This window comes from Mesoplodon bidens, assembly GCF_964165515.1.
Source record: "Mesoplodon bidens genome assembly, chromosome: 3".
Lineage (NCBI taxonomy): Eukaryota > Metazoa > Chordata > Mammalia > Artiodactyla > Ziphiidae > Mesoplodon > Mesoplodon bidens.
Genome location: NC_138178.1, coordinates 148877819 through 148903038, shown reverse-complemented (window position 1 = coordinate 148903038; position 25220 = coordinate 148877819). Strand labels below are relative to the sequence as shown.

At 46.6% G+C, this 25220-nt stretch overlaps 1 protein-coding gene across 3 annotated transcripts in view; it reads left to right on the top strand.

Annotated features, from left to right (window-relative positions):
- DPF3 (double PHD fingers 3) overlaps positions 1-25220 on the top strand; it is a gene marked incomplete at both ends in the record, with an annotated part of 257662 nt that overhangs the window by 186533 nt on the left and 45909 nt on the right. For 2 of the 3 annotated variants that reach the window (XM_081229808.1, XM_081229807.1), the window contains 2 exons: positions 16061-16189; positions 19076-19278. In XM_081229808.1, the coding sequence (XP_081085934.1) occupies positions 16061-16189; positions 19076-19278 (332 nt within the window). Of the gene's footprint in view, positions 1-16060; positions 16190-19075; positions 19279-25220 lie in introns of those variants that run through there. The other variant, XM_081229806.1, reaches the window with a different exon arrangement.

Here is a 25220-nt window from a genome sequence, read left to right as displayed (position 1 = left end):
GTCCGTTTTGTCTCTGTGTATAGGTGCTTTCCTCAAGCTGTGGGGTTTGCAGTGCTTCTCTTTGGTCTGGGTCTCTTTCATGTGTGTGCACGGTGATAACAGCCACAGAGGAAGGTTCCTTGTGACCCCCAAGTATACTGCGGACCCCAGTGGATCCAGGGGGTCTCTTCCTTAGGCATTCCTGTGGGCCCCTCCTGCCTGTCTGTTGACTTCCAAGATGGGCACTGGCCCCTATTTTTCTCTGTCCACCAGGATCTCCTCACACAGTCTTGTGGGTCAGTGTCTTCTGTCTCTTCATGTCTTCACCGTGAGGCCAGACAGCCTTGCTTAGGGAGGAAGCTGCATCTTTTCTCCTGGATGGAGACGCATCCCTAAGTATCTGGCCGTGTGTCCTCCTCTCTCTGTGGGTTTGCCAGTGAGCACTGTCACTCCAGCCCCCCTCGCCTCCCCTTCCCCTCTCCCTGCTGATGAGAAATTGGGTTCTTCATGAAGGATCATCCGACTACCCAAGGGAGTTAAACTGCATAGAGGACTTCCCTGGTGGTTCAGTGGTTAAGACTCTCCACTTGTACTGCAGGGGACACGAGTTCGATCCCTGGTTGGGGAATTAAGATCCCGCATGCTGCGCGGTGAGGCCACACACACAGACACACACACAGGCACACACACAGACACACACAGACACGCACACACATACAAAAAACTGCATAGAAAAGAATAGCTGCACCTGGGCTCATCTGGGGTCTTCTCACACGAGGAAGGTTCCAGAACCCTCACAAACACCATTTTAACGACATCTCCTCATGAGGCCTCTGAGAAGTCTGTGATTAGCTCTAATTTTACTAGCGGGGAGGGTGCGGCAGAAAGGCCCTCAGTGTCCACAGAAGCCCTCCCTTTCCTCTTCCCCAATTTCTCTGGACAAATCCAAGAGACAGCGGCTTTTCCCAGGTTCCCTGCACCACAAGCACCACCAATCTGTTTGCTTCTCTGAATGTGTGCTCTGTTCCCTCCCACATTCGCCTGGTGAGCGGCCCCCCAACCATTTTCTCGTGAGTGCTAATTGCCAGCATCATTAATAGCCAGTCATTAGCTGCTCCCACTGTTTGGGGTGGGGGTGGGCTCCCATCCATCCTGCCCCTAAATGCCATTGGGGCTCTGTGGTGAATTGAATGTGACAGCTCTGCAGCATCCTAAGGTCTCCGCTTTGTGATCCTCCCTTGGCAAGGCTTTTGGAGTGGGGGAGGGAGGCAAGAGAGCTTATTGCAAGAGGCTAATCTGCAGTTCCCCCAGGAAAAGTTCTGGATGCCAGTGAGGTGGGAATGCTGACTTTTCCCTCTTGAGCAGAGCTGCAGCGGGACCCCCGCTGCTTGTGAGCACAGGCCTACGGGAAAAATAGCCCTACAGACTCGGGAGTTGTCAATGTCACGGGCATCTGCGTTTGTACCACCTGCAGCAGTAGAGACCTTTTGACTTTGGTCCTCCTGCTGTCCCTTGCTGCATCCCCCCGGCTGTGTCTCCAGCAAAGCCCATTGCTCATCTTTGCTCCCGCTGCTGCTGAAAGGGCAGAGCGGAGTGCTGGAGCCAGCACTGACTGCCCCCCGCCCCTCCACCCCCCCACCATGCTGCCCTGTGCCGCCAGCTCCGCACTCCACTGCCATTCCTCCCATCCGCCGCCCCCTCCCAGCTGATGTTCTCCCGCCCTTGTTCCTCTCCTAGTCTCTCATTTTCTCCTGAATATACACTGTTTGTCTCCTTGGTAGGTTTGTCCTCTTTCCTTTGTGTCCTGACCTCTCTGTCTCAACTCCAGGCAGCCCGGGGATGCTTGGAGCTCAGACACTCCTGCTTGGGAGATAGGATTTTCTGATGGGGTCTTCCCTGTGGGAGGCTGGATTCTTCTTCCTTCTTCTGTTTCTCTGACCACGTTCATCTGCTTTCTACAAATGAAATCACTGTGTGTGTGCACATGTGTGTATACGTGCATACATATAGATACACACACACATAGGCTACATATATACGAATAAAAGGAGAAAGGGTTTGAGCAGGTTAGGACTCTGAGAGCTGCCACTCAGAGGCATCCTGTCATGACTCCTTAAATGTCACTTTGGTAAACAGGGTAGCAGAAAGAGCACTAGGTTAGAATTCAAAACTCCTTTGACACAGGCTCACAATGTCAAAGCTCTTCTTGAATTTCTTTTTACCTTCTCTGCACAGTGAGAATCTATTATAGACAATGTTTTCAAGGTACCTTTTTTGGAGGGTGGGTATGGAGATGTCTGAGGTCGTGGACCCGTATGAAAAAGCTGTGTGAATAAATTCAGTCTAATACATTCATCTGTCCATCCATCGATTTATCCATCTATCCACCACCATCTATTGGTTTAGTAACCATGTATCGAATACTGCCTTGGTCCGTTTCCTCGAGGAGCTCTCAGCTGTGAGCAGGAATGTGTAATAGGGTATGTCTAGAATATGGTGTAGGAAGCCAAGGGCTCAAAGGCACAGCACACTTTCTACTCCTTAGGGCAGTTGTGCTCTAAGTGTGGCATCAGCATCACCTGGGAACTTCCTGGAAATGCAGACTCTTGGCTCCATCTGGAAACAGGTGCGGGCCAGCAATCTATGTTTTAAAAAGCCCTGCAGGGCATTGGAAGCTTCAGAATGTTAGAAACATTAGAACGTTTAAAAAGCATTAGGGAGTTTGCAAAGGCTTCCCTGAGGAGGTGACCTTCAAGTTAGCCCTTGAAGAATGAGGAGAAATTTACTGGGTGGGAGAGGGCTTCCCAGATAGAGGGAACTGTGTGTACAAAGGCAGGGAGGTGTGAAATAGCATGGTGCGTTCAGACAATTGGTAGTAGTTGTGTCTGACAGTGGTACTGGAGAAATGATGGAATGTGGGCAGGGGCCACAGCTGGAAGCGTCTTCTCTGCCAGGCTGTGTAGTTGTCATCTTGTAGGAAAAGGAGAGCCATGATAGCAATTACTAGAACTAAGAACAAATGATTTATCAAGAAATATGTGTGGCATATTATAAATTATCGTATGTTGTATCTCTTATTTAATAGCATAAATGAATGTAAAATGCTTTCTACAGCATACTTGGAGCTCCTATGAGGGAAATGTGTTTTAAAGTATAGATCTATAAAAGTTATTCCAAGCCTATTTCTCCGGTCCCTGGAATGGAAGTTGGGTTGTCCTCAGTCCTGGGAGATCTCAGTCTTCTGTCTAATAGTGGTGGCCTGGCATATAGCTAGGCTCTCAATATCTGTCAAGAGAAGAAAAGTCCCCACACCAGTGTGCCTTTGGAGGGCATGTTGTACCCTGCAGAACTGAAAGAGGAGAGCCGAGTTGATTAAGGGTAATGTTGGCTGATTAGATAATCTGAAAATTAGTCTGATAATGTGCAAATTATCTAAAAGAAGCACATGATGTCATCGCCACACTGATGGGAAAGATCGAACAGATGTTAGTCTTCTGACATCTCTGTCCTCTAACATACAGCCCAGGGGCAATGGATAAGGCTTTAAGAGAGAGAGTGAAAATCACATTTGACACAAGCTTAAGAATTTTGGATCAGTCTGAAAGGTGCCTGAAAACCTCACACAACTCACCACTTACCCAGCCTTGACGCAGGAAGTTCAGGCTTCGTTACTGGGGAGAGAGAGGGCAATTCAGATCCAGGGCTCTGTCTGGAAAAGTGAGCTGCTTCTCGCTCCCCAAAGAGCAAATCTGGAAACTAACAACCGGTGTTCCTTAGGTGAATTATGATTTCACTAAACAGTTTACAGATTACAAAGCAAAGAAGAATCTGAGGTTGCTCTGGCCTTGAAGGTATACTTGGAGTTAACTCTCCAGACCTGTGGGTCATCCACACTCTTGACCCAGTGACTGAGAAAATGCCACTGAAATTGGCTGGGCCAGTGTGTGAATCACAGCTTGGCCACCCTGCCATCTTCTGTCTGTGTAGATGTGGGTCAGTACTTACATTTCTCTGCTCCTTCGTTGCCTCATCCGTAAAACAGAGAGAACCATCATTCTGCCCTCATGGGGTTTCCATGAGCCTTCCTGAGGTGATGCAGGTGTCTGGCACCAGGCCCACACTCTGAGGGTGCCGACATCCCATCCCTGTACCATTCAGGCCAGCAGAGCATGTCCAGGACCACAAATGGCTAATCTGTGTCGGGGACCGTCTGTGGTCATGTTGATGCTGGGAAGCTAAGTGCCTATGGGGGTCTCACTGGCATCAGGGGGAACTATCAGAGCCTGACCAGCCCTGGCACGTCCTTTGCTAAATCTTAGATATGGGACCCCAGTCCTTCCACATAAGCTAAACATGAGTATTTACTGAGCACTTACTGTGCATGCACCCACTCACGGGGCCAAGTGTAACTGGGGCTCCAAAAAGATTTAACATGTGGTCTCGGTCCCAGGACAACTTCTGGTCTAATTGGGAAATAAGATGGATATGTGAAACCCGGTGGGAGGAAGCTGTGGAGCAGAAGCTAGCCGAGTGTGCATCCCTGTATTCACCATCCCGTTTCCCCAGGATCCGGAATCTACCTGCCACTTGCCTTTCTGTGAGCCTCTTTTCTTTTTTTTTTCTTTTTTTTTTTTTTGGCGGTACGCGGGCCTCTCACTGTTGTGGCCTCTCCCGTTGCGGAGCACAGGCTCCGGACGCGCAGGCTCAGCGGCCATGGCTCACGGGCCCAGCCGCTCCGCGGCATGTGGGATCTTCCCAGACCAGGGCATGAACCAGTGTCCCCTGCATCGGCAGGCGGACTCTCCACCACTGCACCACCAGGGAAGCCCTGTGAGCCTCTTTTATTCCTCTCACATTTTTGGCCTAATTACCTAGATTGTTCGGGATTGAAGAGTTTCGTGTCCTGATCAATGACAAGGGCAATAATACTTGCTGACATTCCTTGAATGTGTCAGACACTGTGCTAGGCATGCCACATTTATCTCATTCATTCCTCACAGTAACCTTATAAGGTAGGTGCCATGTCCCCTAGAGAACACCGGGGCACATAGAGACTGAGGGATGTGCCCTTGGACACACAGCATGAATGTGAATTCTCCAGTCATGTGTCACTTCTTGGGAAAGCCTGCTTATTTACACCTTTGATCCTTTTCCCTGCCTTTTCAGAAATAAAATTATTTTACAGAGGAAAAGAAACAGGGAAAGACATGGTGGAATACCTACTTGTGCCAGGCACTTTACACATGTCATCTTGTGTAATGTTTGCAAGTCTGTGAGGCACATGCTATTACTCTCATTTTACAGATGAGGAAACAGAGGCTCAGAAAGGTTGAGGAACTCTCCCCAGGTCACACAGTTAGCAAGATGAGAAGCTGAGATGTGAATGTGCTTGAGTTGGACACCATTCGGTTATGTCAGGACATTGGAACCCCAAGTGATGGATCCCAATCTCAACCTGGGATGTTTATCATAGTCCTACTGACATCCCTTAATTTCCCCCTGTAGGCCAATTGTCAAGTGCATCATATTGCACAGTGGCTTTTCAAAAGAAACGAATGTATTAATGGGCAGTATCAAGGTCAGCCTGGGCTGTGTAACAAAATACCATAGGCTGGGTGGCTTAAACAATAGGAATTTATTTCTCACAGTTCTAGAGGCTGAAAGTCCAAGGTGAAAGTGATGGCAGGGTCGGTGTCTGGTGGGAACTCTCTCCTTGGGTTGGAGATGACCATCTTTTTGCTGTATCCTCACATAGTCTTTGCTTAGTACATGTCGGTAGAGAGAAGCAAGCTCTCTGGTGTCTTTTCTCATAAGGGCACTAATCCCACCATAAGTGTCTCATCTCTCAATACCATCCCATTGAGGGTTAGGGCTTTAACATATGCATTTTAGGGGAGAAACAATTCAGTCCATAGCAGGCACATTTAATCTTCAGAATGAACTTTAGCTGTTTATGATGTTATATGGAACCCCCCTCTACAAATCCTGCTTCAGACTTTAATTTGTAAATGAGTTTTGCTCTAGAAAAAAATCACCCATCACTCAGTTCAATAATTTTCCTGCATCTTTCTCTCTCATTCTATGTCTCAGTCTTTCCAAGCTCTTATATCTCTTTCTGACCTTGTTCTTAAAAAAAATAATAATAATAATGCTGTACCTGAAGTGAAAATCCTAGGATCAATCCTTGGCTTTGTTTTCTTTCGCCACCCTTTTGGCTCCCCCTCCAAAATATACCCCGAACCAGTTTCCGTGTCTCCATCCCTATCACCACTGGCTCTTGTCTGCATCACTGCAACTTCTTTATTAGTCTCTCTGCCTTCGTTTACCTCTTACAGTCTTTTCTCCAAGGAGTAGCCAAAGCGGTCTTTCAAAAGTATAAAATAGATTATGCCATGCCATGCTCTCAAAACTTTCATCACACTTGAATACAATCCAAACTCCTCACCTTGGGGGCCTGCATTTTTGCTTCTCAAAACGTGGTCAGCAGTATCCACATCACCCGGGACTCAGGTGATCAACCTGTCCAGGTTGACCCAGGATATTCCCAGTTTTAGACTGAAAGTTCTGTGCCCTGGAAACACCTCAGGGCTAGGCAAACCTGGATGTTTGGCTGCCCCACGGGGAAGCGTGTAAGAAATGTGGGCTCTCAGGCCCTACCTGGACCTGTGAATCCTAATCTGAATTTTAATGATTTATGTGCACAGCACTCAAATGTGAGAAGCCCTTGCCTCCAGGGCCTGCTGACCACTCTGACTGGACTTCCCTCGGGTGTGTTGTATGTACCCGTGGCAGGATAGTATCAGGTGGGCCAGCTAAGAGCCACACTGCCTGGGTCCAGGACCAACGTAGCGTGACTTTAGACAAGCTTCCTCGTGCCTTAAGTATCATCTGTGTAAAATCAGAACACTAATGCCTCTGTATCATAGGGAGAATACAATGCTGAAATAAATTAATTCATATACAGCACAGTGCTAACAGATGTGTATGACACAATGTGATATGACTGTCACGTGTCTCATTAGGGCCGTGGTCCTCCAGCTTGAGCACATCAGAATCACCTGTTCCTTAAAACGCAGACTTCCGGATCTCCCACCCCAGAATTTTGGATTCAGTAGTTGAGTGGTGGAGGCCTAGAATTTGCATTTTTAAGAAGTCATGTGAACTACGTGAACCACTGCCTTAGAGAAATCCAGGTTTCGAAGACTGATGGCCAATCTGTGTTTCCCTTTAATTCTTTTTACTTTTGGATGCACCGAGTCAGGTAACCAGGAAACAGGTGGCATTGTTAAATCTGGTGGGGAGAAACTTGGTTTTCATTCTTTTCCTAAGGCCCTGTCCTACCACGGGCAAATGTCTCTGTGGCTCCCAGCACCCACTTCCCGGCTTGCTTTCTGGGTGTGTTCCTGGTCTGGGCCCTCATCTCTGGGCTGGGCTGCCTGTCAGCTCTGTGGTCCCTTGACTCTCTCCTCATCCTCAGGTCTGATGCTTGAGACTCATCCTTTTCTTTTCCCTGAGTACTGCTTTTTATTTTTTATTTATTATTATATATTTTTTGCGGTACGCAGGCCTCTCACTGTTGTGGCCTCTCCCGTTGCGGAGCACAGGCTCCGGATGCAGGCTCAGCGGCCATGGCTCACGGGCCCAGCCGCTCCGCGGCATGTGGGATCTTCCCGGACCGGGGCACGAACCCGTGTCCCCTGCATCGGCAGGCAGACTCTCAACCACTGCACCACCAGGGAAGCCCCTGAGTACTGCTTTTTAGTCTGAAGGACACAGAAAATGCTGGTCCCTTGTGGACTGTTGGGGTTGACGTACCCGAGTCCTGTGGAGGTGGTGGTGAGGAGGGGTGGAGAGGGGCAAGGCTGAGCAAGAGAGGAAGGGAGCTTGCTGAATTCTGACATCACGATAATAATATCCTGACAACTGAAGCAGACGAGGCTTATCCTGCTCTACAGCACTGGGATGTCCTGCATTTCTCTCAGGGGAATGACACCACTTCATTCACAGCCCTTTTGACATAGTTCCTCTCAAGTGAAACGTTTTCCCCCTCAACTGACTCATTTGGTGGCAATAACAAGTTGCTACACCAGGGCATGAACTGACCCACATGACCTGCCACTGGAAAATGGAAACATCTTGTGCTTTCCTTAATCAGCACTGAGAAAAGTCATCAACTTTGCTTAGTCTTCTTCTCACTCTTCCGAAGCATCAGTAACAGATCTGGGGTTGCTGGCCTAGGGCTGGAGCACAGAGGACATTACCGAAGGGTCATGTGACCATCTAGTCCCAGAAGTAGTGACATGGTGTCCGAACTCCTGGCAAGTGGCAACTCTAACTAAATACATCCATTAAGATGGAGACATCAATGTGAGCAGACACGTGATTTCTGATTTTACAGCACAGTGTCTTGGCGTAAATATTTACAAGCTGTGTGTCTAACAGTATGAGTTTTGTGTTCCATAAAGATAGAGGAAAAGGGGACAGGTACAAGGAAGGGTGGGATGACTGACACACATTTAAAATTTTTAGAAAGATTCTACAGCTACCAAAGCACATAGTAAGACAGGGCCTATATTCTCACTGGCCGGTTCAGGGCTCCTGGCAAGAGACCAAACATGAGGTTCAAGGGGCCCTGGGGGCCAAATGAGCCTGAGAGTTCTTAACTCCTTCCATCCTGGTTTTCCAAGAAATGCCTAAGGGAGAGGATTCCCTCGGGAGGGCAGACCCACTGGCTTTCTCCACCACCACTTTCTTCTCTCCAGTGGGCTCCCCCACTCTGTATGTTGCTCCTTCCCCTCAATCTTTTTTTTTTTTTTTTAATAAATTATTTATTTATTTTTGGCTGCATTGGGTCTTCGTTGCTGCGTGTGGGCTTCCTCTAGTTGCAGCGAGCGGGGGCTGCTCTTTGTTGCGGTGCGCGGGCTTCTCATTGCAGTGGCTTCTCTTGTTGCGGAGCACAGGTTCTAGGCGTGCGGGCTCAGCAGTTGTGCCTCGTGGGCTCTAGAGCGCAGGCTCAGTAGTTGTGGCGCACGGGCTTAGTTGCTCCGTGGCATGTGGGATCTTCCCGGACCAGGGCTCGAACCCGTGTCCCCTGAATTGGCAGGCGGATTCTTAACCACTGCGCCACCAGGGAAGCCTTGCCCCTCACTCTTTATGTCCCCTGTTATGGGCAGGACTGATGCTGGCAGTACCTTAGGATGGTCACTGAGTACTTGGGACACTTTACATCCACTGAATTCCTGGTCTTTCACTTCCCTTTGCCTGGCAGTTGTGTTTTTTTTTCCCCTCCCAAAAGCCTCTGTGAAGATTTGCCATCCTTTCATTACGTATTTATTGTCAGCTCTGTGTCAATCACTGTGCCAGGTGTTGGGGATTCAGAGATTAAAGACACCGCTCCTGCCCTCAGGGAGCTCACAGCTAATAGGGAGAGAGATGTGTACACAAATATGAAGCAAGGATGAAAGGCTGAGTTCCTCTGGGTTTGAAAAACTTGGCTTTTCTTTCGCCCTATTATAATCCTCAAATAATAGGCCTAAAAGGGGCCTTAAGACATCTAGCATATTCTCTTGCCTCTAGATGGGCCTGCCCTCAAACAAACCTGGGCCAGGGACACCTTCCCAGGTGCAAGCGCCTCTCCAGAGAAGCCTGCTTCTGCGACCGTGCCTTGAACTGCTGAATCGCGCTCGTGTCCAGCTTTCTGCCATTTCAGCTCTTACTGTCTCCTGTTGTCTTTGACAATACGGTGACTTAGGCCCATCCATAAACCCAGAGGCTTATTAAATCAGCCCTCGGCCTCCTCGTCTCCAGGAGGACTAATCTCGGGGCCTGAAATCATTCTGCATTAGCAGGACCCCCTCCTAAATCCCTATCATACACTCACCCTGTGCTCAATGCCAGGTGGCAGAATAGTGCGTGAGGTCTGACGGTCATGTGCTGAGTGGACCCTGGTGTTCGTTTCCCCCACCGGGCTCCCCAGCTGCCTCGCCTTCCACATTCAGGGAGGAAGGCATCATTTGTCTTCCCTCTGGAGCCCCAGGGTGGGACCAGAGTTGCTATTAGGTGGCCAAGAAGAACCAGCCTGAATGGAAGCCCAACATTTTTATTCCTTGGATCCGTGGGATTTATTTTTTCATCAGTTCTAGGGAAGCAATGAAAAAAGGTGTCAGGCCTTGGGGATAATTTATATGAGTAAACACGTAAGGGGTAGGGTGAGCAAGAGCATGAGAATTAAGGCCATTTATCCAGGCTTGGAGGCTCTGTGTGCCCTCTGGTCCAGCCTTCCCCACAGTCTTTATCTTGCCACTTTAACCCTCTCCTGGCACTACTCCACTTGGGCCCAGCACGGATCTCTTCACAGCCTCAGCCTTCCGCTGCCTCCCCCGCCCCTCCCGGGTCCCTCATTAAAGGCTGGGTGGAAGGGAGCAGGCTGCAGCGGTGGCCTCCAGCTGAGGCCTGCTCGCTGATTCTGAAGGGAAGGCACGTTGGCTCACCCCCTCCCTCCCCTCCCACCCCGTCTCCGCAGCTTCCTCTTCCAGCCTGGCCTGTCCAGTGTGCCCTGTGTGGCCAGCCTGAGGCTGCCTTCCGCTCTCCGTCTTTTCCTTTCCCCTTCTCTTTACTCCGTCCTCCGAAGATGCGCTCTGCACTGCCAAATGGCACCAGGCTAGGATGCTTTACACTTGAGAGATGAAGTAATAACAGGTGGCAAGACCAGAGGCTGCCGGAGCCCAGGATTCTGGTTGCCATGGCAACATGTCAGACCCGTGGAGGGACGGAACTGTCAGCCGTGGAGGGTGGTGGGGGAATGAGTGAGGGGAGCGAGGAGAGGCACAGCGCCTCCTGAGGGCTCTTCTCTGTGCCCCTGGGGTCCCGAGCGCTGCACACCCCTGCTAGCGGGCCCTGGGGAGACAGCTGCTGGCCTGGGGCTGGGGTCAGGCTGGGTGGCGGGCACGGGACATGGCCCCGCGTCTGTGCACACCAGGCCCTGGCAGGCGGCCAGAGCGTCTGCCCAGGATGTGAAGTCACGCTTTCGTGGATGTGCCATGGAGGAGCCTAAACTTCTGGCTTGCTTCCTCTTTCCCTAGGACACTAGGGCTGCAGCTCTGGTCTCGGCAGAAGCAGGTGAAGGGCTGTTGCTTGTGGCCAGCCTGTGCCCACCGCTCTTTTTCCTCTTGAGCGGCAGGCAGGCGTATTGAGGCAGAAATCAGGCTGAAAGGGAAAAAGACAGCCCTGTCTAGGGGGTAGTTCAGGAAGATTTGGGGCCTTGTTTGCCCTCGACACGTGGCCTGACTGAAGTAAAGAACCCTGTAGTATGGTCACGTGCCACACTGCCGTTCTAGACTGACTGCTCACCCTTTCCCGAGTGTGCTGGTGGGGCTCTTTGGGGCTTGGCTTTTCCTTTCTCTTGGGTTGATTTATTTGAATGTTCCCTCCCACCTTCTGTTATTATTATTATTATTATTTTTGGAGATTTCCTCATGAACTTTGTTCTGATTTCCATTTTTTCTTCCTTTGAGCTTTTTAAAGTTATTCCCCTCCCGCCCCCCCAGGTAAACCCCTAAACTCTCACGACTCACTTTATTTTCTCAGCAGCTTCCTTGTATCGCTTATATGATCTCAGCCCATGAACATTCATCAACAGAAAACCAAAGGCATCATCGCGGACGCTGCCATCGAGATACCACTCGGGTCTTTGGCCTCCCCGTCATCTTGCTCTATAAAATGGGACTCAATTTCCCATAAGCGGAAGCAGAATCTCTATTTAAATGCACTTGCAAGGTCTGGGCGAGCTTCCTATTTATAGTAAAATCCTTTTTATAATGACCTCATAGACGGTTCCAGGAAATTGCTCACGGATGGGTCAGGCCAAAGGCCAATAAAGCCACGGTGTGAGCTTTACTTAAAAAAATTCCTGCATGAGCCTCTGGAATTCTTTGGAGAAGTGTTTTCACGGAGTATATGACAATAAATGGGGCCACCAGGATGGATTAGAGTGGTAGAGACATTAAACTTAAGTTCAAAGGGAATTTCCGCTTCATCAGGCCAATCTCAATACTTGTTATCGCTTTGGGCTTCCCAAATAAAGTACTGGGTAAATCACATTTATGAAATATTATATATGCAACGTTGGCTCTGGGCTTCCCAGAGGCAGGGAAGTGTGATTAGAGACAAGAGTCTCTGAGGACACAGACAACCCGGGGGTGAATCCCGCTTCCTCCATTTCTTAACTGGGGCTTGAAGCCAGCCCCTTAATCTCTTTGGGCTTCAGTTACCTCATCTGTCAAATGCTCCCTACGTCACAAAATGCTTATGAGAATCAATGAAATAGTGTGTGTAAAGCATCAGCGAAAGATCTGTCACCATTTTGTAGTGTCATATGTGTCTGCTTCTTCATCTTCTCAAAACACAGTTGAATGAGGGGGCTGGGTGGGTAGGCACAAACTGGTGTCCCCTTCTCAAGAGACAGTGAGTCCTAGTCTTATACTTTTCTTGTATGCCTGTGTACAGGACGATGTCTCACCTACCATAGTAGGGAATAGTACAGTGTTATTCTTCCAGCAGCCCAGGGCTCTCGGCCACCCACTCTGTGTACTCTGGGAGCTAGACATGACCCAGGCCAGATGACCGACCATTCATCTGGACGTGGACCAGCTCTTCGTTTTGGGGACTGGGGAAATAAGCCAGGCAGTGAGTGCTATTCAGAGTGACAGATAACTCTGCCTCGGTCCCCCTAGGAGGAGCTCCCGAGGCATCACTGGGCTGCCTACCTACCTCTCTGCCACCCTTTTCTAAGCCATTCATCTCACACATCATTGTTAACCATTTCCTCTGTGCAGGACACATAGGTTTTCCAACAATGAGTTGGATGTGGTCCCTGATCTGAAGGAGTAAACCACTGAATATGGGGTGATGAGGCAGGTGTATACATGTATAGACAAGCGAAGGGTCACAGAAGCCATGTCAACAGCATGCTCTCCCTAAGGCCTGACGGGTCATTTCTGGCTGGGGACTTGGGAGAGCTCCATGGGAGAACCCTCACTAATCCTTAATACCCCAAAATGTACGAGAACCAGAAGTGAAAGCTATTGATTAGTCCATGCCATGCCATTTTACCAAGATGGAAGGAAGCTTGAGCTCACTGTTGAGAGGAGAGTAGGAACTGAAGTGGAAAGGATTTCACTGGAAAATGAAGTCTAACTGCTCACTATCACCTTCTACACTGGGCCCTCGCTGGACTCAAATGGTACCCGCTCACCTGGCATGTCCCAACTGTACACACCAGGGCCTGCAGCTGGAAGTTTATCACCATCTTCATCCCGTTGGCCAGGAACTTTGTACAAACCGACAAATACATGCGGGGACCCTGCTCTGCTTCCGTCTCCTCGGAAGCTTCTCTTCATCGGATGAATTAAATTCTCTTCCATTTGTCTTTCTCCATAGGATTGATTTCTCCATCACTGTCTGCTTTGCTCTACTAGATTGTTTCTGAATTTTTTATTTTTTGCCATATTAGAGTCCCTGATCCGGTAGGGTGTTCTACCAATGGTCTGTTGGTGGTGAAAACTGTAGGATTATCTGGGCATTCTTAAACTCTATATTCTACTTCCTTATCCTGATAAATCACAAGGAATAGTGTGTTGGAGAAAAACCAGATTCTTCGGTTGCTTAAAGATTTTGTGAAAGGGGAGAAAATCTGACCTAAAAGGGGGTCCCGAAGAGAACAGGAGATAGGTGATGAGACTGGGCTTCCTGAGAGGTTTAGTGTGATGATATACGTGGGATTCTTTGATCACTCTTCATGCAGGAAGCTACCTAAGTTGTGATTGGCATCTCCACATTTTATATCTAGTTCATAGCAATCATGAAACTTAGCTCTGTTTTACACTCAGCCTGTACATTTACTATAACCCACTTCTTACTATTCATCTTTTGATTGAGTCCCATGGTAGTCACTTAATCAGGAAACCCCGAGTTTATTTGCTTCATAGACATACTTGGATTTTCTTGAGAGAGTTCTTTTTTTTTTTAATGTGGACCATTTAAAAAGTCTTTATTGAATTTGTTACAATATTACTTCTGTTTTATGCTTTGGTTTTTTGACTGCGAGGCATGTGGGATCTTAGCTCCCGGACCAGGGATTGAACTTGCACTCACTCCCTGCATTGGAAGGCAAAGTCCCAACCACTGGACCACCAGGGAAGTCCTGAGAGAGTTCTAAAAATGGTTAAGATGGCAACTGAGAAAGAAAGAAGAAAGGGACTTCTTTCTGGATTTGGGCAATGAAAATTTTATAGGCAGAATAAAATTTTTGCGGACGTCCTGCTTTTTGGAGATTATTTGCAAAACCATTCTGTATGGCACACATCTGTCTTTGAGATGCAGCGACTGATGAAGAAAAACCCACACTCCGCAGGCCACAGGGTGTGGCCCCCTCCTCTGTCTGCCACAAACAGCCCACATTTTTCTTGCAGAGAATTATCTGCCTCCCTGAAGATGAAAATCAATGACTTAGAAACTGATTAAACAATCCAAATAGCAACTGATAAATGGATTAACCCTCTATAATGCAATTCTGTGAGCTTTTGTCTTCCGCCTTCCCCAGGTAACTTTTTCTATTCCTAGAGGCAAAGCAGAAGCATGGAGGAAGCAGAGGCCAGGGTGAATCATATTAAAGTCCGTGAATCCGTTTATCACTTACTGTCTGGATGGTATTTCTGCTCACATATCTGCTTCCTTTTACAGATTTGTACCCTGATTAATGTTAGGCAGTGAATAATGAAAGATAGGGGCAGACATTGGGGATGGGGGGAGGAAGATACCCCGGTGGTTTAGGCTGATCCCATAAACAGAGAGACTTTTTTTCTTAGTCACAAACAGGGAGCGTTAACATGACAAAGAAATGTCCACAATAGGGATCAAAAACCAAGTAAAATGGAGGCATTTCTTCTCATGCAGAGAACCTGTCCAAGGCTTTTTAACCAGCCCCTAGACACTGAGATTTCAGTGCTTGAGGACATGTGCTGTTTTCACAAGGCTTTTTTTTTTTTTTTTTTTTTGTTGCGGTACGCGGGGCTCACACTGTTGTGGCCTCTCCCATTGTGGAGCACAGGCTCCGGACACGCAGGCCCAGCGGCCATGGCTCACGGGCCCAGCCGCTCCGCGGCATGTGGGATCTTCCCAGACCAGGGCACGAACCTGTGTCCCCTGCATCGGCAGGCGGACTCTCAACCACTGCGCCACCAGGGAAGCCCCAAGGCTTTGTTTTTAAAATCGTGTCCCAAGATATTCCTTTGTCTTTGTGTAGGGCCTTTCCGTAAGGGTGGCTTATGAAAGTCTTAAGCCTCCGATATGCTCACTAACTCACCATTCAACCCATCTCCGGTATGAGACTGAGCTAAGTGTTCAGTTCTGATTCTAGGCACTTGGGGTCTGCTGATTAACTAGTCCTGGGTGCTTTCCATGACCAACAAGTCTGGACTTCAGGGAGATGGGGCTGAACAAGAGTGGACACCTGTGTACCTGCCCACATGTGCATCAGAGTCCCCCAGAGCATCTTCCGGGTCCTTCCTGCAAATGATCCCCCATCAGTGCTTCTTGGTTTTCCTTTTCAGAGACAGAAGGAATATCTCCTAAACGAGAGCATCTTTCCCAAGGACAAGGCCTAGGTAGTGACCTTTCTCTCTTCCTCTAGTCATAGCACCGTTGATGGTTACCATCTGATGTTTGGGTCCCAAGGGCTCCTTGTTCAGGGATGAGAGCAGTTCGCTTGGTTAGTAAGACTGTCTGGATGCTTCGCTGATCCAGGGATACAATCAGAAGAGTAGAGTAGTTTCTATAAAAACACAGAGCTGACAAATATTACAACCAAACTCAGCTCTGGATGGCTTGCAAGACATTGGTACGGTTGAACCGAGGAGAATCATAAAGAAAACTTTGCCCAAGTGAACAACTTGGTTGTAACAAAACCTCAGATTCTGAACTTCATATTCTTTCTGGAGCAGATCCTGCCATACCGTGGGAGAAGAGGGGCCGGTGGACACTCACCAGAGCCTAACATTGGATTTAAAAAAAAATGTTTCCACAGCCCAGAAAGGACCGGATGGGACAGTCATTCCCAATAACTACTGTGACTTCTGCTTGGGGGGTTCTAACATGAACAAGAAGAGTGGGAGGCCGGAAGAGCTGGTGTCCTGTGCAGACTGTGGACGCTCTGGTGAGTGTGGCCCCTTCTCGCATCATATGCCCGTAGACCAGGAACTCTTCCACTCGCACTTCTCTGCCATCTTGTGGGGGTCAGGGGCTGAAGGGTGGGTGCAGAAGAGACGGTGATGATACTTCGAGTGGAGACGGGTTTTCAGGTTATTTTGATTTGTTTCTTCTTGAGGCTTAAGAACTAGAAGTTATGCCCTGGGATCTGGGGAAAAGGGAAAGAAGAAGGTTTGGGCTTTTGTCTGTCCAGCCTTTCCGTGAGATGTATATTTCTTTGTGTGTGTTGTTGTGGACGACAGTGAGACAGTGTGGAAACACCCGGAGACACAGGCAACATGCTTCCTTGTATCGGGTGATGTGCCCGTAACAAAGAGGTGCGTTGGTTCTGCGGAAGTGCCCGGGGCAAACCGGAAGAATGTGGAGACGTGAATACTGGGAGAGCAGCCACATCTGGAGCTGTGGGGGGCACAGACCCCTGCGCTCCTGCGTAGCTGCATAGATGCCACCCCACTGGCCACTTATCCCATTTTCTCATGTGGAAAGCAAAAGAGAGCCCGGTCGATCAAGGAGGCAAAGGGCAGGTGTTCTTAGGACTCCTCTGCAGTTGACTTGGGATGTTTTGAATTTTCATCTTCAATCTATTCAGAGACTAAAATTGGTCTTGTTCTTCCATTCTTAGAATGAGCACAGGTCTTCAAGTTTTGTGCAAGCTGTTGTTTTGCTTTTCAATTCCATTATTTTGTGCTGGATCGTGGTTGGCTTTTCATATTGTTTTATGTTATAACGAGGCCAAAGTGCAAGGCAGTGAGGAGAGAAGGTTTCAGACTCATCTTTAGTCTCATCAACTGCTGACTAGTAGGTGAAATACAGTTTGGTTGGGTGGTTGGTTCCACCAGCCAGGAGTCATGGCTCCTTCCCACCTCTCTACCCAGCATCTGTTCTACACCTAGTCCTGAGAGAAGGCCTGGGATGACCACACCTGGCTTTACTATAGCAGCTCAGTTCTTCCCTCGCTCCGTCCGCAGACATTAGCTTTAGTCCTTTTGTATCTGGTTTTGGGTTGTTTAACTTGAACAGCAAATCAGTAATTGGAAAAGCACTGTGGTTTTTACTGCATACAACCCTCCGCATTTAACCCTTAAGGACCCTGACAGGGTGGCCCATCTGTGCAATTCTGTCAATTCCTTCATTTGCCAAACGTGATACCTAACGTTGAACTCTTTATGCTACTGGTGCCAGCTTAGAAGAGAGGGCCCATGTGATAGTGGAGGGATTTAGATACTCAAAAAGAAAATGAAACAAATGAAATTCACTTCAGCATTTTTAAAAAGCAAGCGATCAGACAAAATCTCTACCACCAGAAACAAAGTTACTTGGTGGCCTGATATTCTAGGCAGAATTTTATGGACTGCTATGGGTTTGGGATGAGTTAGAGAGGGCAGCTTCAGAATTCTCAGTGAAAACTTCTGCAATTTCTCCTCTCCCTTTCCTACAAAAGACGGGTACTTGAATCTGGTCCATGGGGGACCAGAAGTGGGCAGTTGGTTTTTTCTATACAAAGCTTCTCTCTTCACAGCCTTTACTCAGCTTATTCTCCCAAGCATCTGTCTGCTATGTGACTCAGGGGGCCATTTTATACCAGCCTAGGTATTCTCATTGCATTCGCCAGGGATTAATTTTGGTGGATAATTTAGTCAAGGTCTGACTCTAATGTTCCTGAAATAGTCAACACCTTGGGAATAAGCAGGTGGCATTAGCCCATGGGATATGCTCGTTAAGGCAGGTGGGCCAATACTTCTTCCCTAGGGCCTCCCTGGAGTCCTTTCAAGGAAGAGTGTGGAGCTCGAAAGAGCTGTCTTTTCCTTCCCATCTACCCCACTACCTACTTTTCCTGTGAGAAAAAGTGAGATTCCGGAAATTGGCACCCTAAATGGTGCCTTATGACCTCATCGGGGGCAGTCCTGGGGCCCATTTGGAACGTGAAGAAGTTTCTACCGCAGTTTTTTTTTTTTTTTTCTTCTACCGCAGTTTTATAGACTTCAGGATACAGTCTTTTTTCAGCTTTTCCACCCCTATTTCCCACTTTCTCAGTGCTCTGAGTTAGACTTGACAACCCTGGACTTTCTGGAGTAACTCAGACCTGGGTGTGTTTAGGGCCTGGTGTGTGTGCGTGCGTGCCTGTGTGCACACACGCGTGTATGTGTATGCACACGTGTGTGGGTGCAGATCACAGAAATGTCCTCCAGTGGTTAAAGAAAACGGGAGACTCTTTTATTACCTACCACTTATCAGACTTTCCAACTTCTTTTTGCTTTCAGTGCACATGAACTACATGATGTAAGGGCAGAATTGAAAGGGTATGGAAAGAATGGGATTAGAAATGGGTAAAAATAAAAATAAAACGGATGGAGGCTTAACCACCTTGACTGGGTTATCTGACAGTAATACCTTTGTAACGCTGACTGTCAAAGTGAAGGACAGACATTGTGCAAAGACACGCCAACTGAAAACACCAAAGAAATACCAACCAGGCTTAAAAACCACCAAGGAAACGCATTGTCTGGGGTGGGTTGAGCGAGCGTGCATGCGAATGTGTGCCTTCGGAAGAGAAGAAAGAAAGATCGTGGTTGAATCTTGCGCTGTCAAAGCTGTGGACAAATATATCATGGTAGAGATGATGCCTTTTCAGGGAGGGGAGAATCCTTTTCCCTGGAAACGTTGGCTTTGTCCCGTTACCCCAAACCCCTGTCACCAGGTGACGCACCCAGTTAATCCCTTTTGGTGTGAAATGGTTTATGATTTTGCTCTTAAGAATAACACTGTAATAAGAATATTAATAATGTTGTCTGTTGCTTAACCCATGTGCTGATATATTCATCATACATGTCAGCTCATTTGGGAGGAGAAGGCAGGAAGGAGAAGGAGGCAGCGGCCGCAGCACGCACCACGGAGGACTTATTCGGTTCCACGTCAGAAAGTGACACCTCAACTTTCCACGGCTTTGATGAAGACGATTTGGAAGAGCCTCGCTCCTGCCGAGGACGCCGCAGTGGCCGGGCTTCGCCCACAGCAGATAAAAAGGGCAGTTGCTAAACGCACGGAATGGACTTTCTGGGCAATTAGCCATCACCCTGTGACTCTGGTCATTGCTCTGGTTCTGATATATATATTTTTTTAATGAAAGACAATTTAGGTTTTCCCTCCATCCTTGCTTTTTCCTCTCACTTTCCACTTGTCCCTCCCCCCTCCTTCCCTTTATTTAGGGTACATACAGCAGAAGCACAGACTACTGAAACGAAACAGAACAAAAGAAAGAATAACAGTCCTTCAGAGAGATGGCGTCGTGATGTACTATTTATTTTCCATAGACATGGGAAGTTAGGCGGATTATCTCATTTTGGGGGGGGAGGGGATCTTTTTGACGTGAGCAGAGTTGATTTCCTCAGTTTTCCTATTTATTGGCAAAACGAAGAGAGGAGGAACATTGGGTTTGGAAACAAAGAACCAATAACGTTAAAAAATGATTTTTTATATCTTCTAGCTATTATGAGAAGCAGGCCTTTTTTTTTTTTTTTTTTTTTTTTTTTTTTGAGACAGAGAGAGAGAGAGAAGGGAAATCAAAGAGATTGAAGTAATATCCTGTTTAGAAGAAAGCCTGTATGGGGGAGGATTTCCTTGACGGGAGAGGATGGCACTTTGTACCCCACGGAGCTGGTGGCTCCCCACGGCAGACCCCCTCCCCATTTCTCCTCCCCCGACCTTTCCATCTTCCTCTCTGCTTGCGGGAACATGCCAGCAGTTCCTGAGAAGCTGGGCAGCCTGTGCGTGGCCCCCGTCCAGCTCCTGGGCCCGGACCTGCAGCGCCTGTGGGATCCTCCTTCTCCGTCAGCAGAGCTGCTGTTTTGTTGTTGCTGGATTTTTCCTCACTTTCCTCCTGGTGGAGAGCAATTTCCAAACACAGGAATGGAGTATAAGCAGAAAGTCGTGGACTCAACAGTGACCAAACCACCCGAGGCCGCGCTCATGGAAGAAAGGACATTACTTCACAGTAGATTTCCCTCTCCCCTCACCCCTGTTTAAAAACATATAAATACCCATTGGATGATCAAGTCTCCCATATTTCTTCTATTTTTTTATAGTGCCCTCCAGGCACTTTGTTTTATGTTTCCAGTAGCACCTCCTGAAATAAACCAAAGCAACACTTGCTCAAGGCCCCTGGGGTGATGAAGACCATCTACCTTGCTGGCCAGCCAGTCCCAAGGATGAACAGCTGTGCGGTCCTAGTCAAAAGGTATGTCCCGGCTGACGTGTCTTACAATAAGAGAAAATCATCATAGTTGTTTTAAGTTTATTCCTTCTTTCTTTTTTTCCTTTCCCCCGCTCCTAACTTGTCTTTTGTTTTTCTGGGAGTGGGAGTGGCCACTGGAACATCTTCTATCCAGCCATCTGCTGTCTGTGTGTGCATGCATACCTATGTGGGCCCAGGCCTAGGTGTGGGATCTGAGGCTTGCTTGGGCTCTGGGAGGCTCTGTGTGGAGAATGGTGAACTTCTGGCTTCAACTGCAAGAGAAAATGGCTGGGGAGTGTTTGGCTAACTCTGCCTTCCTTGGCCATACCTGGAAGCAAAGTCCAGGGAACTGAGGTTGGAGTTGGCTGCTGTCCTTGGGTAGAAATTGAGGGGACTGCATGTCTAGGGTGGAGTTCCTTGCTCCAGTTACAAATTCAAAAGCCAGGGGGATGCATCCAAATTAAAGAAGATCTCTGATTAGGCACAACATTCAACCTAGTTGATTTGAAGATTCTAAGCTCCCACTAAGTGTGGTCAGGGTCTCCGGCCTTCATGAGAGTGTAGGTCCAGAGATGTAGGCACTGCCCTTTGGCTTGGGTTGGGAGATCCAAGAGGCCGCCCAGGCAACAGGCTGTAAGTGTCTGGGAAGATCTGCTTTGACACTCCAGCCTTTGCAGAACCTCACGAATTCGACCTCTCATTAAAATAACAAACCAACCCAACAGAAGAAAGGACCAAGCAAAGAAACCCACAAATGGACTCCTTGTGCTTCCCTGGTAGCCTGAGACAGACAGGGCTTCCACTTTTCTCCTGCTTGAAATGTGTAAGTGCTCTCCTGGGCATTTGTGCTCAGTTGTGAGAGAATGAAAGTAACCATGTCACCCACTTTGGGGATGTTCCACCTAATCTGTATGTGGCCCTGTTCCTAGGAAATATGGCATAAACCTCCAACATTGTAATATTCCTACATGCTTACGTGTGTGAAAAAGCCAGAGTAGTTGGTTCCAGTTGGTTTCTGCTTAGAGGATACAACCTGCTCTTGCTGTCATCCTCCACCTCTTTACTTCATCTGATCTGTTACTTTGACTCAGACATTGGATTCACAGCATTACGACTTGCTGTCACTGGTAAAATGTGAGTTTCTACATTAATAAAAATATGTCCAACCAATCTATACTGTCATTTGTAATCTTGTATTGGGTTCGCCAAAAAGTTCGTTCGGGTTTTTCTGTAAGAGCGTATGGAAAAACCTGAACGAACTTATTGGCCAACCCAACAGTTGTTTGTAGTCCCGAAATTCTCAATGACAGCTTGACTTTGAACTTGAAATTTTAAAAAACCCACATAATCAAAACAAATTATAAAAAGTCACCTAATTTCAGAGTCTAGCTTGGGGTTCTGAGGGAGAACCAATAATGAACTGTCTAAACAAACTCCCATGGAAAGATTTATCTGAGGATGGCTATTGCTTATCTATTTTAGTTTTACTAGCATAGCTTGATCTTCAGTGTCTCTTGCTGAAGGTGGCAGATGTCCTCATCTTTCTCAGTTGGTGTAGCCAAGGTGAGCATAGTCATGCATCTTAGCATTGCCTGCATACCTTGTCTCACCTTGCTAATAGTATCTTTCAACAGACTCAAAATCTACATCCTTTAAAAAAAACAGGAAAAGAACTGGAAGGGACTTTGAAGATAATCAAGTTCAAATCTTTCACTTTTCATTGAGAAGGGTCAACCCGGAGAGACTGAGTTACATTTGAGAGGGTAAAATGGACATTGCTTTGGAGGAAAATGTCTTAAGGGGAAGGAAGAAAACTCTAAAAGGAGACATAGGAGGAGGAAGTTGGCTTTCCTGGATTTCCAAATGCCTTGATGGTCATTGTTATATCTTTATCCTCCTTTCTTTGTATAACAATGGCCAAACATTTATATGCCAGGTCTTGTTCTGTTTCCCCTGGAATAGTTCATTTAATCCTCTTGACTACCCGTGAGGTAGGTGCTTATATTATCCACAGTTTACAGATAAGGAAACTGAGGCTTAGTAATTGAATGTACCTGAAGCCCTGCAGCTAACAAGGAGCCAGATTTTGGTCCTTGGCAACCTGACCCCAGGACTTATACTATTTACTTATGTTATTGTTCTGTGCTGCCCCTTGCATATACATGGAAAAAATATATATACATATATATCTCCCATCCCTTTTCTCAGGTCTTTAAAAGGTGACTTTATTAAAAGCAATTTCAAAACTGAAAAGTAAGCAATTAGATCCCAAAAAGATAATTCCAATTAAAATTCTGTGCAGAATTTTATAGAGAGCTCATCTTCTAAATCATCATTTTCATACATTCCCTCCTGATGCCTATTAGGGACAAAGATCTACTTTTTTGCAACCTCAGAAATTGCAAGAGTTGTGTGAGCAGTCAGCGCATCTATCATTTTCTTGTTGCTTTTGTTAAAAAAAAGTATCGGTACTCAAATATTAATATAAAATAAATTAGAATCATCAGGATGAAAATGGTCTGACTAGTTTCCTTTATCGTCATGTCAGTAAAGCACCACCCCAAATCCTTCAGAAATGTCACCTAATTTTCTGAGACCTAGCCCAAAGATAGGAGAATCAAAGATAATAGAACTTTCTAAATTTGTTGCAACATTCACCTCCCCTGGGGGGAACTGCTGATGTAAAGGTGATTATCGTTGTTGTCTACCTGTTTTTTCCTACCTAGGACAGCCTAATCCTTTACATCTGTTACTGAGACTATGTAGAGATTAGACCCTCTAATCACCATTAACACTGGGAGTGAGAAATACTCATTTAATTTTTTAAAGGTACTTTAAAGTCACTGATGCAATTTGCTGCTGGTATTTTAGGGAGAAGGATTTAATAGAAATATGATGTTCACATCAATAGTGTCCCTTTAAGTCTTCCTGCTTAGTTTGCATCTCTCTTTGCACCTAATGGGTATTGCCCCACTGCCTTTATATAGCACTTGAGGGAACACAAGATCATTCATTACTTGGGGAGAGAAATAAAAACTGTTTGGAGGTTCTCACTTCATGGTGGAATAAAATTAATTAATATTATCCCAATATGCCTCCTGTTACATCTGACGAATATGATCTTGAACTTGTACTTAAAGTTTGAGCTGACTCATGTATTAGGAATTTTTCTGTGGGGGATTTTGTTCAGCCATTGGAAGTGACGTTACTTGTGTTGTCTATTTTCTGAGTGAGGCATTTTTGATCCAGTGAGTAGAAGCCTAGAGTAGAAAAGTTCTGGGTTCTGGACTCAATTCCTATGTGAGTTTGTTTCTGTGTATCTCTGCCATGGTTTCTCTATCCCTAGGATATGGATGTTCCTTACCCTATCGTAATATATAACCAACATTACCTCACCATGATTCTTAAAACAACCCCGTGAGGTAGAGTAGATGTTATTTATTTCCGTTTTGCTTATGAGGAAACTGAGGTTCGTTCAGGTTAAATGACTGGTCTGAGGTTCCAGGGTCAGTAGGTGTTATCTGGGTCTTCTAATACTCTTTCCTCAGGCTGTAGTGATGTCTCCACAGATCTCACTTTGAAGATTTCTTGAGTAAAATTAGTCAAGGGCTTTGAGGTCTTTCATTCAAGACCTTACTGGATTGAGAAGAGGCATCTGATGCTAAAAAACCAAACCAAACCAAAAAAAACCCAAGCTATTATCATCTTAGAATCCTGTTGAGAGGTTAGGTCTAAGTCTTCATGAACTTTCCCAAAGAATTGAGGTTGAGCTTTCTAAATGGTCAATGTGCCGATGGTGACCTCAGGGTGGGGGTGAGGGTGGGAGGGGGAGTGAGCACTTCAGGCTGTGTTTTGTTCACATACCCAAGTACTTCTAACACTGAAACATTGAATTAGGTGATACTGTTGCACTTCATAAAAGTGATTTCTGACCATTTACTCAAAATAACAGTTTAGGAAAAAACATTCAGCTTGATCGATTTACAAAACAGCTGAGAGTGATGGAAGATCCCTGTCAGAACTAAACTCTACCAACTTTTTATTGGCTAAAAAGCATTGGCAATTAGGTTTCCAGAGTATTTCAACACTGGTCCTTAACCAATGACTAAGACTTAAATTTTTTTTAAAGTTTTGAAATAATGTCATACTTACAAAAAACTTGCACAAATAATACAAAGAATTCCCACATACTCTTTACCCAGATTCTTCAAATAACCACAGTACGATGATCACAACCAAGAAATTCACATTGATGCCATACTACAATCTACAGACTCTATTCAAATTTTGCCAACTGTCTCACTCATGTCCTTTTTCTAGTCCAGCGTCCAATCCAGGATCACATGTTATGTTTAGTTGTCATGTTTTCTTAAAGTTCTTTAATCTGGGGTAGTTAGTTCCACAGTCTTTCTCTGACTTTCATAACCTTGACACCTTTGAAGAACACTGGCTATCGTTTCATAGGAAGTCCTTCACTTTAGGATTGTGTGCTGTTTCCTAATGACTGAAAGCAGGTTATGCATTTTCGGTAAGAATACCACAGAAGTGAGGTTGTATCCTTCTTAGTGCATAGTATCAGGGGGTTCATGGTTGATTTACTGCATTACGAGTGACTTAGAAATTTGGCCCTTAAGCTGAGGTTCAGGCTAGTATGTTTGTAGACCTTGGAGGATAATATTTTCACTCATTTTGTGGCTAGGGACTGAGTAACAGCAGCTCAGCCCTGTGAAGGATAGGATGAAATTAA